This window comes from Spea bombifrons, chromosome 3, assembly GCF_027358695.1.
Source record: "Spea bombifrons isolate aSpeBom1 chromosome 3, aSpeBom1.2.pri, whole genome shotgun sequence".
NCBI classification, from domain to species: Eukaryota; Metazoa; Chordata; class Amphibia; order Anura; family Pelobatidae; genus Spea; species Spea bombifrons.
In genome coordinates this window covers 86,526,194-86,545,080 of record NC_071089.1, presented here as the reverse complement: position 1 = coordinate 86,545,080, position 18,887 = coordinate 86,526,194, and the positions used below count along the sequence as shown (strand labels likewise).

The 18,887-nt window shown below is 40.0% G+C and overlaps 2 protein-coding genes across 2 annotated transcripts; one reads left to right on the top strand and one right to left on the bottom strand.

The window, feature by feature from the left end:
- The first annotated feature begins 54 nt into the window (after positions 1–54).
- On the top strand, positions 55–4,189 carry LOC128483160 (putative nuclease HARBI1). The gene is made up of 4 exons (XM_053459232.1): positions 55–1,424; positions 1,509–1,864; positions 2,991–3,064; positions 3,912–4,189. Exons 1-3 carry the CDS (start codon positions 659–661, stop codon positions 3,030–3,032), a joined length of 1,164 nt encoding a protein of 387 aa, XP_053315207.1. The 5' UTR covers positions 55–658; the 3' UTR covers positions 3,033–3,064; positions 3,912–4,189.
- Positions 4,190–6,157: 1,968 nt separating this feature from the next.
- MCCC1 (methylcrotonyl-CoA carboxylase subunit 1) lies at positions 6,158–18,790 on the bottom strand. Its single transcript, XM_053459227.1, has 19 exons — positions 18,548–18,790; positions 17,456–17,499; positions 16,562–16,701; positions 16,282–16,377; positions 15,526–15,647; positions 15,247–15,394; positions 15,008–15,129; positions 14,500–14,611; positions 14,245–14,326; positions 13,380–13,507; positions 12,580–12,763; positions 11,919–12,028; positions 10,926–11,142; positions 9,901–9,987; positions 9,673–9,722; positions 9,418–9,555; positions 8,052–8,159; positions 7,741–7,812; positions 6,158–6,370 (listed from the first exon to the last, which is right to left on the bottom strand). Exons 1-19 carry the CDS (start codon positions 18,613–18,615, stop codon positions 6,251–6,253), a joined length of 2,148 nt encoding a protein of 715 aa, XP_053315202.1. The 5' UTR covers positions 18,616–18,790; the 3' UTR covers positions 6,158–6,250.
- Positions 18,791–18,887: the final 97 nt, after the last annotated feature.

The window sequence follows — 18,887 nt, the reverse complement described above, 5'->3', positions numbered from 1 at the left end:
ACCGGCAACCGGAGCCCTTGACAAAAGGGGCGGAGAGACAGCCGAGGACGCAGAGCGAGGGGCTACGGGGATTCACTAAAAGAGAGAGGGGGAGAGAGCCCAGCGGGTGGGCGCACAAAGCGAGCTGCGGTGTGGACACGGCGAGGCCAGGCCTGCGAGGAGGAGACTCACAGGGTCAGACGGGCCTTAATGGGCAGGCAAGGCACCGGAGACAACCGTCATAACGAATACGAAATATAAAGACACTGTGAGGGGTAAAGGGGACAAAAATATAACGAGGACTTTTCTGCTCATCCCCCCGAAATCATATTGCCCAGTGCACTTCCACCATTTTACCGGGAAAAGTACAGTTACATTAATTATATGTATTAGTGTCACTTCACACCGCCCGCCTGGGAAACACACCTTCATTCTGCCCTCCACACTCCACCAACTCGGTTCCGACTTTGTCCGAATTGAAATCCGAAACCGAATCGCAAGAAAACAAAACAGAACGACTCTGGTATTCCCAGATGTCCAAACTGCTAAAAAGTTGACCCTGTGAAATCATCTGAACACCAATAGAGCTTCCAAGTCCCCCAAAAACATTAATCATTGAGGATACACTCCTCTCATACCCTGCCGCTGCCAAATATAATTTATCTGTTAACGTTCCGAAATGTCAGACGTCAACCCAGAAGCAATGACCGAAAATACTCCGGCCAGCCAAAGCACACCTGTAACCAGGCCGTTGGCCAGGAGGAGAAGAGCTCCGAGGGATGAGATCCACGGAGAGACGCTGAATAATTCATCTCGAGGCCGGATCCCCAGAGTCTTCCAGCCAAGAACCATTCTGGAGCGGCTTTCTGACCAGCAGATTCTGAAGAGATTTAGACTTAGCCGTGAGGCCATCATGGATTTGTACCAGCATATTTCACAAGACTTGGAACCTCTGACGTCAAGAAGCCATGCTATTCCAGGACTGGTAAAACTTTTAGCTGTATTGAATTATTTTGGTAAATACTCATATCAGACAGAAACTGGATATGTGGTTGGGATTAGTCAACCCTCCTTTTCACGTTGCCTCACTCAGGTGCTCAGGGCCCTAGTGGCAAGGGCCAAAGACTTCTTACATTTTCCTCGCCAGGATGCAGACTGGGTTGAGCTGCAGTTAGCTTTTCACAGCATGGCAGGTATGCCGAAGGTACTCGGTGTCATTGACTGCACTCAAGTCGCAATAAGGCGACCGGCTGTACGAGGGGAACAATTTCGCAATCACAAGAGATTCTACTCCCTCAACACTCAGGTGGTCTGTGATGCCCGACAACGCATCATGAGCGTTCGGTCGGGCTTTCCTGGTTCGTGCGAAGATGACTACATCCTTTGCCAGTCGGCTCTATATGACAACTTTGAAAATGGACAAATGCCGGATGGGTGGCTTTTGGGTGAGCTGACAGTACGATGTACTTAGAGTTCACTATTTTGACATTTTCTTTTACTAAGAGTTCTCTCTTTTTACTCTCTTGTAGGCGATTCAGCATATGGATGTCGCCCTTGGTTACTAACTCCTGTTTTAAATCCACGGACAGCACCAGAACATAGTTACAATGAGGCACACAAGACAACCCATTTAGTAGTCACACGTACCTTTGGGGCTTTAAAATCCCGTTTTAAGTGCCTCTCTAACCTCTTGTGTAATCCTGATACAGCTTCCCACATCATTGTTTCGTGTTGTATGTTGCATAACTTGGCCATCCGCCACCAAGTGCCACTAAACAGGCAAGATGAGTTGGTGCCGGAAGAGACCGTATTGCCCGATGTGTACATGGATTCGGAAGACGAGGGAATGGAAGTGAGGGAACAGCTCATAACTACAAACTTTAGTGTAAGTATAAATTACCGTTTACTCCTGTGTTAGATCTTTTAGGAACGCTTGTCAGAAAATGTTAACAATGCATTATATTCACAGAGCGAACTATAGAAAATGAGCAATCTCAGTCTCGTTTTGTTGGATTCTACCTCATCAGTGACATCATTAATGTAACAGTAAGTATCATAGCTAATGCGAGCATTTTCATCTAGGTACAGCTGTCAAACATGTTGCTGTTCATGTCAGTAAGTCTACAACACCATGACATTATGGTGTATAATGAGAGAAGATTGCTAAATACATTTTGCTGACTTAAAAGGGAAATTATTACCTCCAAAAACAGTGTTTTTATTGTGGCAAATGCTTAAATATGCTATATGTCTGCATTTAATATTGTGTATATGTATATTATGTTTTAAGTATGTAATGCTTTTATCCACAGCCTAAAATTTGGTGACCTGGTACTATACCTTTTATGTTAGGCTGTCAAATAGTATTACTGCTCACAGGTGCCATGAAGAACCTTAAATAGTACATACTTTTTTAGGTGGTCTTCAGTGAAAAAAAAAAAGTAGCAGGATTGTCTATCTGGTGTAACCCTGTTGAAAATAAGCCTTGTATCTTGGTCATGGGAACTTTTAATACCATTTTACAGAGACTGGAGCTTCTTCAGCATTTAGCAGACTTTGGATCTCCATCCTCTGTCCCCTTTCCCCATCGCCGTGCCCCCATGATCTATTAACATAGATATTGTTTGAGTTATCACCACCATCAGTCTCTATATACTCCTTGTGTTGGTTTTTGGAAACAAGCCTTTGGAGTGCTGCTTGCCAGCTTCAGTGCGACCCAGCAGGGAATGTGATTCACACAACCGTTACGGAAGCAAATGTTACCATCCCACAACATAACATCAGAAGTATCTGAGTGGAAGAGAGAAATATATTTATGAATCAACCAGCAACGTGCTTTGATAATGAATGAGACAGTGGTGTAGGTAGCGTGTATTGTGGAGCAAAATTTCAACAAACTGCAGATGTTTGCTCAATGCTGTGAACACCAATGTCTATCACCATAAACTGAACAAGTGTGCGTGTATTGTTTTTTTTTCTATTGGCCTAATATGTATTCATACCTTTTACAGGGCACTGCGAAGGCAAGTAAGGAGACCCCGTGTAAGGAATGATAATATCCACGTTGGTGGCTAACGCATTTCTGGTAAGTGTCATTTGCATTAACAACCTCGAAGTATTCAGCATGCAGAGAGCTGACATTGGGGATGTGTCAGGTGATCCATCATGGCTGATCGGATTATGACTTTACACACATACCGCTGGTGCATTCTTCAACTCCTTCGATTCTTAGCAGGTTGCCAGATTTCATGAAAAGCGTATAAGCATTCAATAAAATCACTTGTCCTATGTGTTATAGATCCACATAGATTGTTGGCTATAATGGACTTATTTGTCAGCTTAAATAAGTAACCCATTATTATATTATAGTTTAGCAATGTACACAAATGTAGTTATTTAAAAACTGATTTTGTGCAATGTTTGAAAAGTGGTATTTTCTCCAAAGCAACCAATGAGATATAACTGACCACTTTGGAAACTTTTGCACCGGGATAATTTTTGTTATTCTGCCAATCTCAGCACCTTTACATATAAATTTGAATGTGTTTTAGGAGCTGTCTGAATCGGTGGCATGTTCTTGCCTCTGTCCACTAGGCCTAGAGAGCTAGATCAGGGTGTTGGGTGTGGCAGCCCCTGGGCCATTTCACTAGGGATGGGTTACCCTATTGGCCTCCATAGTATGCCACAGATCTCCATGTGCCAGTTGGATGATGGAAGATCTCCTCCTAGAAACGAGTTGTACCATGGAGGTCATTTTCATTGGAGCTAATGCAGCACTGTAGTGGAAGAGGTCCTCTACAGCTTAATAGGACTGAGGGGGTAGTACCCAAAATCAAGCCTATAATTAAAAAAACTGCAGTCTAGTATTATTGTAGTAGTGTTGCCACGTTTTAAAGTTGTAGCACTTAATTATACCTCTCCATTTTTCTCAGACCAAGAGAATAAAAGAAGCGACTCCTTGTCCTCCAAACCCAAATTCCTGATTAAGGACTAATATGGGAGAGCTGCTGTTACTGCTGCATCAGAGAAAATAATCTGCGGCCTCGCCGAAAGGGATTTGTAATGATACCTTCACAGAGGACCTGCACGGTTGAGAAGAACCTCTAGCACTAGGAACTCATGCGTTCTGCTACAAAAATGCAGGTTTAGCATGTTATAGCTTCCTACTTTTTCATTATGGGAAATAAAACAAAATGTGCATTAAATGCTCCAGATGTGCCTTTGGTGGATGTAGAGCAGGAAAATACAAATCCAAACAGAACACTAAATAAAAATAAGACAACTTTTTTTTTTTTTAGCACAGTTCCCTTAAAGCTGTATTACAATGCTTAAACGCCTCGGTATCTGGGCCTCAAGTTCCTTGGTTCTTTGGTGAAATCCATATCCGTTAGAGATGTAACAATGAAAACTGCTATTGATCCATAGTAAATATTTTATAGTGGAAAAACAGCTCTCCAGCATTATATGTTGGAAAATATAAAATAATAAAAGAAAATCTCTAAATTATAAAGACAGCCTCTGATAGAAGAGGAAAAAAAAACCTTTGTTACATTGTACCCCTACATTACACCTGATTCTGTGTTACATTGTAGCAGACTTGCATCATATTACTTTCTTCCCATAAGTACCCCATAATATTGTGTTTTGGTCCCTCTGGTTTAAACTGCAATATCATGGACCTGTTCGGTAAAACCTTCATTATTTGTGCCACGTTGAACTAGAAATCAGTGCACTTTAGATAACATTATACAGGTATTTATTCAATAAACATTTTAAGTTACTACCTTACCTATGCATAATAAGAGGTCATATCATCTCACTGATTCAACTATGCATTATACAGTGCTAGCTCCAGTCTTCTTGCAGGAAAAGCTCACCTGGGTTCACCCTTTATTATGCATAATGAAGCCCATGAGCTGAAATCTTCTATTTACTGTATTGGCAATTCTACTTCTGTTTACAGATATAGCTCATGAAGTATTTGGACCATTTAAAGGTAAATTCCCACCAACACTGCTTTTTTTTTTTTTACTAGAAATACTGTGTATATGTTTTAGACATAATAGACATGTATATGTGTCCTAGCTCTGTTATCTGGGCCCCATCCACAGGACAGGCATCTGACTTGTTATCATAGAGTGTAGTGATCAACACTCAAATGTCTCGGTCTTAATAATCCAGACACTGCCTAGTTAGTCCATTGGACAAAAGGTACTTATTATTCGCCATTGCTGCAAAGAATCAGCCCAGTGTGGCGTTTCCAAAATATCACACAACCAACAGCACTGGCAGCCTCCAAGGAAGTTAATTGGGGCAAAACTATTACTATAAATTACTGTATATAGCACTTAGTGTTCAGAGACAAAAATATTTTTCCACGGGATGTCCCCCTTAAAGTGTTATTTTTTTTTTTCGTAAAGCACTTCTTTAGTGTTAAATAAGGGTAATGGGCAGTTAAGTACCTATGTAATTTTAGAAATGTCTAAAACCAAAGTTTTTTATGAGTGTTAAGTCAAACCTACATTAAAAATGTGCTAGAAATATGAGTGAATCATATTGTTCTGTCTTGGATGTCAACTGCGTGTATATTTACACCCCCCCCCCCCAAGCATTTCCTGAAAAGAAACAAATCTGAAACTCTAATGAATGAATGCTTCTTTGGTTTTGTGTTACCCACATATTTCCCAAAACATTTTCTATAGTAAAATAGTTCGAATGGAACTTTACAGAACAAACTTGTGACCATTACTGCTAGAAAATGATTGTATATCTGTCATAATGTCCCAGTGTTGTACTAATCTTAAATTGTACTAACCTGTAACTACTCATATTTTGGGTCATGCAAAGCCCTTATTGTTAGAAGTCTGATCCCATTGTGATTTAAGTTTGTGCTGATGAAGAATAGCTTACAGTACACTAATTTACTTTTGGATCGATTGTAAGCCTGAAAGTCGCTATACACGTAAATACACACAAACATATAATTTGGAAGGCAACTCATGATTGAAAGCTGATCATCCTTCTGTATACTGTCCAATGTAGACCAGAACTAGAAAAAATATTAATCTGTTCCATGTTCTTATTATGGGATCAATCATCTCTGCGAGTTTAAATGTTTTTATCATGACACGGTTAAATATATGGTCCACTTTTTTTTCTCTCAAATAAAACAAAACTGTTCTGAACCTGTTTAAAATATTTATCATAAACAAACGAAACATTTATAGACTCTTGTACTAAACAAGAAAAGTAGTGCTTTATTTCCCAGAAATTATTCTGAGTCGGTATCTTCATCCTCCAATTCAACAAGTTGAGCGTGCCTGCTGGCTTGGGCGCCTTCTTTGAAGTGAACTTTTTTTATGGTCCCAGATTTCGGAGCCCGGATCGTGTGCTGTAAAGAAAAACATTTCTCAATATTGGAAAACGAGTGTCTTTTAACCAGATCCAGCCAACACAATTTTATGAAGACATTTAACAAAAAGCATTTGGTCCATGAAATAATAAATGTATATTTTCTATATCCATGGCTGGGTACATAGGTTTCCAATGAGCAGCTTTCCAACTACATACCCCATTCCAGACTACATTTTTTTACTGGATATTGGAGAATTTTTCACTTTTTGGCTTTGATTGTTCTAGTTTATTTGTACTCATTTTTAGCAAGTGAGAGTTGACTGGAGAGTTGTGTTTCAGCTCCTTGACCTCACTACACATCATGAAGGTCTAACCCCAGTGAGCTTCTTCTACAGGGAGAGCTTGGCTGGACATATATAATACATGGGCAACCCTTTTAGCCCCATGGATTCCCCTTTTCCATACTTTATTAGCCTGCACAAATCATGCATCCTTTTGTAGGGCCTTCAATTAAAATCATAGAAATACATAAGACATAGTAATTGTTAGTGATAATAGATACAAAAAAAATTATACTGTAAGTGCTAGACCTGAACAATGACCCAATTTATGTTTAGCAACATCTGATTACAGTCATACCCCACATAAATATATATATTTTTTGGTTCCAGGGGGCCACATCCATGCTTTTCATAGTACCCTATATTACATTTTTTAATACTATTGACTTAGCAATTTTTATTAGTTTTTTTGTATTTATTTTTTTTGGGGGGGGGGTCACAGTTAACTGGAGTATGGCTCGAGATGCCTTTGGGAATCTCTCATACATTTTTATGCATTCACCATCACTGGGCTCCCAATCAACCCCCCCCCTTTTTGTAATACATTTCTGTAAGGGGGAGAAACCATTTCCTCCTGATGGGTTTGCTGATCACACTGAGGCTGCTTAGGTTATCCTGTCCTCAAGTTGACTTCTGTAGGGTGTCAGCAGTAACACCAACCGGTAGGGAATGCCCGATTGCATTTGAAATGATCAGAGGGGAGCGTCCAGGCTGTTGATAGTCTGATCTCCCATGTAGCAGCAAAAGAGATATTTCTGCAACAAAGTCAGGACGTATCCGTACGTCCTAATGGGCTTTTGGACACAAGTATGTCCTAAGGAGACTAAAAGGGTTCAATCAGTGAGGTTTCTACAAAGTCCTGACCTATACAAGGCCAGCTCAGCCATCCATGCCATTATTGGGTCCTCTTAATAAATAGTGAACTCCGGTAGATGAAGCTACAACTCTCCATTTAGTAAATAACCTCCAATGTATGCAAGTATATTGTCTTTGATATCAACTTGGCAAGACAACACTAAATATACACTGCTATACGGTCACAAAGTTGTCAGATGAACAGACTCACCTCCATTTTCATAGCAATCATAACCATCAACGGGTCACCAGCTTCAACTTTATCACCCACCTTTACAAACACCTAGATTAAAAAATAACTTAAATGAACACAAATGTTCTTAGAACCACCAAGTCAAACGAGGGAACGCATCTTTTGCAAAACACTTCCATTTTGGTGAATTGACAAGGAAATAAGGAATAGATGCACTTGGAAATCAATCTTGCTAGCTATTTTCAAACTTTAATAAAACATATCAACACCGATCAGCATACATGCATTTTCATTTGTACATTTATCTTTGCCATACGAACGTCCATTACCTTTTCTATTGTGCCGGTCATCGGGGCTACCGCTCCTCCCTGGCTTCCAGCAGTGCTTACGTCAGACAGATATTTAGGCGTGGGTAAAGCTAGCTGCGCACTACCTTCCTGTTAAAACAGAAGGAAAATCGGACTTCACGTGAAGTTGGATATCATTGTCAGGCGTGAGAGCCTTATTCTGCCTCGTCTTATACAAATCATCTCATTTAAGGAAAAGGATAGCCCATCCTGCTGATGCCAGGACCCGGAGTTGCTATAAACCCCAAATGCAAGTGGATTCAACCTTGTAGGACATAATACTGCATCCTAGCAAAATTGGCACTGGGATGTAATGTTAGGTCCTGAGGTTAGGGCATCACCAGAGGTCCGCTGAGTCACAAGAAAGGTCGCTAGTGTGCAAAGCATAGCAAACCCAAGCATGCAAGTTATTCCTTTGCATTACGGATGTTACTTAACATAAATCGCTTTATGCTCTTTGGAGCACCAATCCTGTGGAAGAGATTCTAAGTGAAAACGCACAGCTGTAAGTCTTACAGCTCACAAAAAGTGATGCACACCTTCTAATACATGCCTGTGAATGCCAAAGACAGATTCATATCCTTGGCATGAGGGGTTTTAGAACTCTACGCAAACCCGAACTCCTTGTATTCCCTCCAATGCCAACATTCCCTCATCAGTTCCCCTTTATGTTAACGGTGCAGTCATTTCTCCATCCCCTCGCGCTCACTGCCTTGGTGTCACCTCCGCTTATCCAATGATCCCCTTCTCTGATTTCTAGCTCTCATCCCCGCTTACAAGATTTCTCAAGGGCTGCCCCTATCTGGAATGCCCTCCCCAGGTCTATCCGTCTCCACCTGCCTTTATTCCTTCAAAAAATCCCTCAAGACCCACTTCTTTAAGGACACCTACGGACTTACGCATTAACATCTTTCCTCCCATATTCCTTTAGCTCACCTTTCCTCGTCCCTCTCCTGCAATACTTATACTAGTGTTGCTGGTCTGTCTCTAACAGTGGCACTTTTACCTCTCATGTTATACACCCTTATTCCCTCTAGATTGTAAGTTTTTTTTTTATATATATATATATATATATATATATATATATATATATATATATATATATATATATAATTAACTACTTTAAATTTATAATTGATAAAACGCCCACTTTTTTATCTTGAATTGATATTAATTTGGTGTCAAAGGAATACCCTTGAAAATACATTTTTTCTTAAGTGTTAATAAATGTAAGGCCTCCTTAGTTCTGCACATGACACGTAAGGTCACAAATTGCTTTTAGGATACACAATCAACACAGCTACATTTAAAGAACATAATAGCAGCAACATCAAATGCGTTGTGTTACCGTTGAGAACAGATGTATTGTGCCATCCAGGATAACCAGCTTGGATTTGCAAATAGCTCCATCCACTGAACATTTCAGGAAGGTGACATCTCCCTCACGCAGAAGATCCCCTGATACTCGGAGAACTTTATCTTGAACCTGGAGTTAAACAAAAAAGTCAAGTCTACTCAGTGAACCAAAGCCATGGTGAAAAAGCACCCTCAAATCCAGTTGCCTTTGCAGCAAACATTCTATATAGATCAGTTTAACACTTACATGCATATCGTACGAGCCATCATGGTTATAAATGATTTTCATATCCACTTCTGTTAAAGACAAAAAAAATAAAGAGTAACAAGCGGTCAAATACAATATGTATACTTATGTATAACCTATTAGAGTGGAACAGGAAATCGTTATTATTAGGAATACTATTATTGCATATGGCGGTATCCAATAAAATAAAAATTAATTTTTACACTGACAAAAACACAATGTACTTACTGTTTTCTCCATCAAGCAGAGTGAGGTTTCTGATGTACAATATATTTATCCGTCTGCCATTACTAGACGTAAATGGAGAGAACTTATCTATGCAAAAAAAGGAAAAAGACATTTTAATAAAATATAAAACAAATTCAGTGGATTTTGGGGTGGCTGTTATTGATCTTGATTGGTCAATGGGCTGGTCAAAACATTGCTGCTGATCTCCCCGACCTGCCTGTGATCACCACTGCCCGTAAAAACAGATCAACATCTTAAAAATACGACTTCCCCGTAAAACCCAAACACGTCATAAAAGCGAGAGATCTTCCAGCAACCGAATGTAATGGTAATATTAATAAAGAGAGTCGTATTTAAGGAAAGCCACAAAACACAAGAGACAAGAACCATATGAGTGATAAATACATTTATTAAAAAGGACAGTCCCTGACACCTCCACTATGGAGAAATGCACATCAAAGTACTCTGAGTACTTTAATATACATTGTTCCAAGACAATAAAGAGAATAAATATTAAAGCAATTACCTGACACTAAAGATGCAGCCCTGGTGCAGCAGTTGCCCTCTTCCCCCATGGTACAGCTAACCATGCCATTGGCTGCTTGAAGCAGCCAATCAGCGAGAGGAAAGTGCTCCGAGCCAGCGCTAGAGCTCACTGACAGGGAGTATATAATATCCATGTAGAGGTGTTCAGCCAAACACATCTCCTGCATGGCATTCAGCTGGGAGGTGGGGAAAGGGGCAAAGACGTATTGAGGATTCTGTAGAATCCCCCTCATGCCTTTGCAAAGTAAGAAAGCAGGGTAATGTATATGGACGACGTAGCCATCATACGCACATATAATGCGCATAGTAGACACTGAATCTTTTGGGTGAAGTAGGGGAGGGTGAATACACTAAAATTTAGGATACAATCAAAATATATAAACATAAATTAGTAAGCGAAGCTGAATTAAACATGTTAAACAGAAGAAAGGTATGGGTTATATAGAAATAAAATCAATGAAAATAATAATCGTGTGCACCTTCAGACTGCAGGGTGAATTCTTCAGTTAATGCTTTCTCCTTGAGAATAAGGCCGAGGGCAGCCTGGCACAGCGTTTCTCTGGTGGCTTCTTTCTTTGGTGGAAAAAGTTCATTGTAATGTTGGGGGATAAAGCTGGTGTGCACATCTCCTGCTTCAAATGATGGATGTCCAGACAAACTTAGGAGGAAGTCAATATTGGTGCTAAGACCTACAATCTGAAAAACATGAAACCACAGTCCCGTCCAGAAAAAAAGAATTCAATTTGGTATCTTGGCTGTTTGCATAAAAAAAAAAAAAAAAAAAAAAAAAAAAAAAATCAGATGATCTGAAAGCGGCAATGAATGAAAAATGAGAATGAATATTTTGAAAGCCTATTTATAAACAGAAGTATATTCAAAAGTAGGCCTATTTCTTAAAGGGTAACAAGCACTAACATAAGGAAGCTTGCATTTAATTTGCAATATAAAAAACATTCATATTGGTGCATTTTTGGTATAAAAGGTGTTTTATAATGTAGTTACATTATGCTAAGTCAGCAATACAGCATAATGCGTTGGAAAATAAGGTACAGAAGAAAGATTAATTTTCCCTGTTCTGGTGATTCTTATATCCATTTACCAAATAAAAATTATATTTTTTTTTTCTCTGGGGTTGGCCTTCTGCATGTTCTGGTTTCCCTGCTCAATTCTCTATAGTTATTCTAGGAATTTCCTACACTTTCCCAATGGTGGTAAAACAAAAGGGTCATGATTTGGACTTTAAGTGCTTTTTGCTATTCTTGTGATAATACCTGGTTTGTGTTGCCTCTTTGGATGTAATCCCACCGTGTTCTGCTTTGCAAAAGGCTCCCAGATCATGAGAACCAGCTTCTCAAATAGCAGAGGATTATAAGTGCGAGAGTACTTGTGTAAGCATTAGTTGTAGCCCCATAAGCCTTGACTACAGCCTGTGGCCAGCAGTTAGATGGCATTGGTTACTTTGCGTTACTCACGTTGTACTGGTGCAGGCAGTACTTTAGCTTACGCAGGGCTGCTTGACGATCCTCTGCCCACACAACCAGTTTGGCAATCATGGGGTCATAGTATATCGAAACTTCATCACCTTTGTTGAGTAGAAATAAAACAAAAGCAGATCATCCTGGTCCATCTTTCATGCTGTTATTTTTCCTCACTGTAATTAATTGCACATTCGAGCAGATACACATTGTGTTAAACTACTTTTCTACAAACCACACTTTTGTTTACCGAGTTATGCCAGTACTATGTATTATCTGGATGCTGACTATAATATAAATTACAGCATGATAATATTTCTCTACTTTCCCAAGTGTGTGGACGTTTTTATCTACAAAATCCACCCTAAGGTATACCAGCTACAACTCTAGGCAGTCAGTAACTTTAAAAGTCCTGTGAAGACCGTGTGCTAATTCCTTCCCATTAAATGGTTTGAAACACACCAGGGAGCCATCATCCCACAGGCTGCAGGAGGACGATGGGAGTTTCAGTCCACATAAGATAGAAAGCCTGATGTTGCCTTTCTCAGCCAAAATCTCATGATCCATTAAATAATCAGTTTTCCTAATGATATATTATATGTAATGTACTCCCCTCGGCAGCAGAACACACTATTTTTACATGATTACGTCAGATCACCTTGCCGGACTCCAGTTTCAATGCGTGTATGAAGATCAGCTGGTGGTGTAGAAAGATGCAGCAGTGGACCAGCTCCAGGCATGAAGTCGTTATCTGGGTCTTCTGCATATATTCTGGCTTCAAACGCATGGCCTTGCAGACTGATTTCATCCTGAGTGATGGGAATCCTCTCCCCGGCTGCAACCTAAAGTACATCACAAGGCTCAAGCTTAAAAATGGAACTGGTCAAACACTTTGCCTCAAACCATTTCTAAACTTCTCATGGTGACTAGCCTGTCTTTGAGTTGTGTTGAGGTTACCCATTGTTGCTTAATTGTCCTTTCTATGATTATTGTGCATTAGTAAAGAACGGGGGGGGGGATAACAAGCAGAACAAGCCTGTTTGATGATTAATTAAAAGATTCTGAAATTAAATATTAATAGAGAAATCACCTTCCACTTGTTTTAAAAGGAAATTAAATCTGATTTGCATAGTTTTTTGTAACAAAGGCTGTTTTAGGGGCTATGGTTTCTGTGTATTTTAGTAAATGCAAATAGAAGTCAAATGCAGGTGCAGGTTGAAGCTTTTTACTGCACTGTCCAGTCTTGGTGAGACCATTTTCAAGCACTCTCACACTTTTGTGGGCAACGGGGATCATGGGCTTCTTGGAGATATCTTCTGATCTCCTTGACTGTCCCAGGGAGCAGAAACGTCCACTGTAGCTCACAAATGGCCACCTTTCAACGCTCTAAAGCTGAGCACCTCAAGGTGGCTCTAATCCCGCCACTTCTGGCCCCACTCCCCCCTGCCTTTCACCAACCCGTAGCTGCCATTCCACTAGATCTGTTCCAGTGATCATCTCAGTGACAGGGTGCTCCACTTGAAGTCTAGTGTTCATTTCCATGAAGTAGAAATTGTGCTCAGAGTCCATAATAAATTCCACAGTCCCTGAAATAAAACAAGCATATGAGTCAATAAGTGATTAAAAGGGTGTAAAAAGTGTAAAAAGTAATAACGCCGATAAAGAAGACTAAAAAACATGTTGTTGTGATTGCATCAAAAACATCAGGGCTGTGGGTTTCAATCTCTGAAACGTTGATATACTTATACTAGTCAGGATATCTACAAATGAACAAGAGGATAGATCTAACAAAGACAGCCAAAGCTTAATATATTACCCCATGAATCACTTGTGACCATATGAATGGAACTGGTCTGATATGTAATGTTTATGTTGATTCTTTTTGGTCAGCTTTTAGAGTCTCACACGAAAATGTGGCAATCTGGTTTCTTTAGATCAAAAGTACATTTGAATTCCAAATACGACTGAGGGGATTACACAGTAATCACTTATTTTACGGAATCAGCAAAAAAATAATAAAAAAAAAAAAGAATACAAAATATATAGTGCAAAATACAGACTAAGAGCAGGTGGGACAATGGCAGCGCCTTGGCATTGCATGTTTGGTTCATATATTCTACTAGTCCATAAAATCATAGAACTGCAGTCATGTCACTCCAGGTACTGTCAAAGCAGTAAATTCTAGAAACACGTGTAATTCAAGGGCCAAATATACCAGAAAACTAGAGAAACTTTGGAGGAAATCAGTAAATCTCAAGAAATAAAACTAAATCATTAATTTGAAAACCCACATCTGTTCAAGTGAATGCCACCAACAACATACCAGCTCCCACGTAATTCACAGCTTTGGCAGCTCGGACAGCTGCCTCTCCTAGTCTTCTCCTCACTTCAGGACTGATTCCAGGCTGAAACATCACGGAAAACATTACTAGATAATTCACGTTTAGTTACAGAATACTTTAGATCTTAACATTAATATCCAGTGTTACTATACAGAACTAAAGAAGTCAAACATAGGTTTTAATTTCAGCTGATTCAGCCCCACACACCCCGCATTCATTGGTTATAACGATCTCACCCCAGGAGCTTCTTCTATAATCTTCTGGTGTCTCCTCTGTACGCTGCAATCTCTTTCAAAAAGGTAAACGGCATTTCCATGCTGGTCACCAAACACCTGGACTTCCACGTGCCTAAGAAAATGGAACATCGGTTTTAGCCAAATATAACAACGTATTAAAGCCATAAAATCAGGACACCTATGTTGAGAGATGTGGCCAGATGTGTTGGATCTTCCCAACTAGTCCACGATCCCCACTGCCCGCCTCAGCATGACAGTGGAGCAGCGAGACTGGAGTGTTGGATGGTATGATGTATTATTTATGTCTATACACCAAGAAGCAATGTCAGTATGTCATCTGTTCAATACTGGTGGACCTGCTGATGCTTTACACTGCCAACAAAGGGAATCATGGAATTCAATGTATGCTAAAAAAAATCACACATAATGCCCTCAGCACAAGAATAACTTGTCAAAACAATCACTTCAAGGAAGCATAACAGCAAATTACTTGGAAAAAAGCGCTAACCTTGGGTTGTCCACAAACTTCTCAATCAACATAACATCATCATTAAATGATTTCTTTGCCTCTCGACGGGCAGACTCCAGTTGCTCCAGAAAGTCTTCTTCAGACCGTGCGATCCTCATCCCCTAGTAAGTTAAAGAAAACCACTTCTAGTGAAATGATTCTGGCATTGGGTATGTCTCATTCTCAGATCAAGACAGCAGCGTGGAGATTAGTGAAGACTGAAGCAAAGAGTGACGTACCTTTCCTCCTCCTCCACGAACAGCTTTGATCATTACAGGATAACCAATTTTTCCAGCCTGTTCCTTTAGATGCTGGTCAGACTGGTCCTCCCCATGGTAGCCCTCAATGATAGGGACACCAGCCGCCGACATTATGGCCTTTGACGTGCTTGTGAAAAAAGAAATACAAGTTTATAAACCAGTAGTTTGCACAGCGCCTGCTGAACAGTATGCTGGATTTGATATTATTTTATACAGATGCAGTGTAAAGTCTGAAGTATGCATGTCAGCATTCCTAACCTTTTAATTCCCATATCTCGGATAGCGGATGATGGAGGCCCAATGAAAATGAGGCCCTCTTTCTTGCACAGTTCCGCAAATTCCGTATTTTCCGAGAGAAACCCATAACCTGGATGAATAGCCTACAAAAAATACAAATAACAGAAGAAAGAAGGTTATGCATGGTTATTAAAAAAAAACAAGATAAAAACCAACAAAAAAAAAAAACTTATAGTTTGAAAACTACAGTATATCGATCATACCCTAATTATATAATTATGTTTATCTTCCGCCAGCTATGGCTCTGCTGAACACTGAACGCAGTCATCCCATACATTTGAATGGGAGCATTTTCCTGCTACTGATTGACAGCTTAAGCAGCCAATCAGTGCCATGAAATTTCAGAGCATCGAAAAAGAAAATATTACGTAGAATGACTGCAAATTCTGTCTCATGTAACATTTAAATTTCCTTTTGGAAGAATTCTTGCAGAATGCTTAAATACACATTTTTCTATCTCAGGAGCGTCAGGGACATTAGACTGTCCCTTTGAAATAGAAGAATGAATGCCTCAAATTATTTGTTGGCGTAACGAGGGGAGAGGACACAAAGCAATTCTTTGAGTATCCTGGCATAAGTTCCACCCTTATGTGCAGATTTGGGGGGGGCTTTTTTCTGCTTATGACCCAAAAGAACTGGAGTTATACGCCCATGCTCTATGCATCGATTAACACGCACACTCTAACAGCTAAACGTCCCACGCATGCATCACTTTACCTGAGCGCCTGATACTTTGGCCACTTGTAATATTTTGTCCATGGCAAGGTAACTTTGCTGAGAGGCGGCCGGTCCAATCAGATAAGCTTCATCTGCCTGCAGAAGAAATAAAGATATGCTTAATAACGCTTCTCGATTCTATGCCCCATCCTGTAGACGGTACGCGGTTCCAAAACAAAGTATCGTGACGATCCAGATAGTTCCAAGTTAAAGTGATTAAAGTGATTAAAGTTAAAGGGATTGTGGGGGTTATAAATCTAAGTGACCGATGGAAACGTACCAGTGACACGTGCATAGAATCCCTGTCTGCTTCACTATAAACCGCTACTGACTGCACACCCATCTTCTTAGCCGTGCGCATAACTCTGCAAGCAATCTCGCCCCGATTGGCAATGACAACTTTGTCGATCTTGCTCTTTCCTACGTTACAAAATAAGGGACACATTTATATGTGTTTTATTATATATATATATATATATATATATATATATAAATCAAATACCATAGAATGCAAGACAAGACATAAAAAATACATATTTCCAAAGTTTGAATTTATTACACATAGAACAGAGCACAATATTTTTTTGGATCAAATGCACATTCCAGAAGAACCTAGGTACAATGATTTTGGTAAACCTTCTACAAAACAGATATAAGCTTGCGAGCGGGGCTCTCTCCACCTAATGTATCAGTTTGTCTTAGTCTGTCAATTCTCGTCTTGTCATATCCCTTGAATATATGTATTGTAGTAAGCGATGTGTAAATTGTTGGCGCTATATAAATAATAATAAATAATAAAGCATAATAAAGCCCACTTCTGTTCAATGCTAAAAAGCCTTACTCTATACAGCACTGTATCAAAATAAAAATATTTATTTTTCCATGAGACACCAGCCCCGGAAAAGCATGTAATGTACATTTAAATATAGGTGGTCCTCACACATACATAGGATCAGGTTGTAGGTGTTAGGAAAACAAGACTTTCAATAAATAGGGGTTTTCCTGACATCCGACTTATAGATTATTGTATAGAAGAGTGAAAACATCGCTATATGAAGCATTATGTCATTCTACATATGGCAACCTGGGCGTTACTTCAATCAGTACAATGTTTAGAGGAGCACATGGCTTTTTGTTAAGCATTTACTGTCAGTACATGTCTAACACCGCATACCTGTAGAAGTGTATCTCAGTAATTTGCGACCCCATGTCCATTGTCTAGAATGTTTGCAAGATAAAAAAAAAGAAAAAAAGAATTAGTCCGTCGTAAATATTTGCATCTACATTTGACCCATAGACACATTCCCAGCTACTCGCAAAGTTTGTTTGCATCAAACACATCAGTATGTATGATCTGTATATAATTTGATGGCCCCTTACAACGGGTTTGAACCATATTTTTATTTCAATGCATATTTTTATTTCAATGCATGCCTTCCCCTTGTATGTTAAGCAAATAAATCTTAGCAGATAATGTCATCTGGAGATGCTTTTTCGGTTTCCATGGCAACAACCTATCCGTTCTTTACTGCACAAATTATGAGATAAAATGTCATGTGCTTAAAATTATATCTGGGAAATCAGTAAATTTCAGTTACAAAGACATTAAATTCAAGAGAGAAGGTGGAACCGCACATTTCATATATGAAGATGCAGAATGAAAACAGCATCAAAATCCGAGCCATCACATGTGATGTTTGGCAGTCAGTGGCAGGAAGGCGCTCACACTCAGATCAGCGCATTAGATGCCCCCGCAAGCGCCCACAGAGCTAATGCATATGGGGCGATTCCGCAGAACCCTCCCACAAAGAGTTAAAGGGACCTCTCAGCTCCCATGTGCACTAAAGTGCGTATGATGGTCGGAGTGTTTAAAAGCATGCGCAGGAAAGTCAGCTATTAGTTATCAGTCTGCCTGGCACGCTGAATAATTAACAGTAGTTCTCTCCTAAGCAGAGGCTGACATTGTGGGGGACAAGTTCTCATACTCTGTTCTCATACCTGCTAAATATTCTGCATGGCCATTGAGTGATACTTTCTATTATTCGTATTAGATTGTGACAGAACAGGGCTGATCCCTATAGGAAACACACAACCTACACTGTGTGCACTTATATAAAGTATATGTGCCTTTCTATAGATAAATGCAACCTATAGATCCGACCAATAAACATCCAGGACACTAGTCGGTTTGAGAATAAGTTATGGGATCGGCTCTGGAGACAGCGCTTGGACACCCCCATTGCCCCAAAGGGTACTCAATACACACCTAGACTGCAGCAGAGCAGACAGGCCCGGATAACTTCTCCCTCTCACCAGCACCAAGGTGGCAGCCATATTCACGTCTCCTTGACAGCTGAGGTACGCCCCCCAAGATGCCAAACCCCAACAACAAGCCGAGAGCGCCTGCTGGCAAACCTCCCCTAATTTATAAAGCAATCGTGCCTGAACTGAAACCCCGAAGCATTATTTTAGTATCGTGATAAAGGCTGGAAAACGATTTTGGAATTTCAAGACAAATGGCTACTCAGAGAACCCGTAGACTCTGTATAGCGCCAAGGAGCCAATTGAATGCCGAAGGCGTGTCATAGGTACCCAATCGCGTACAA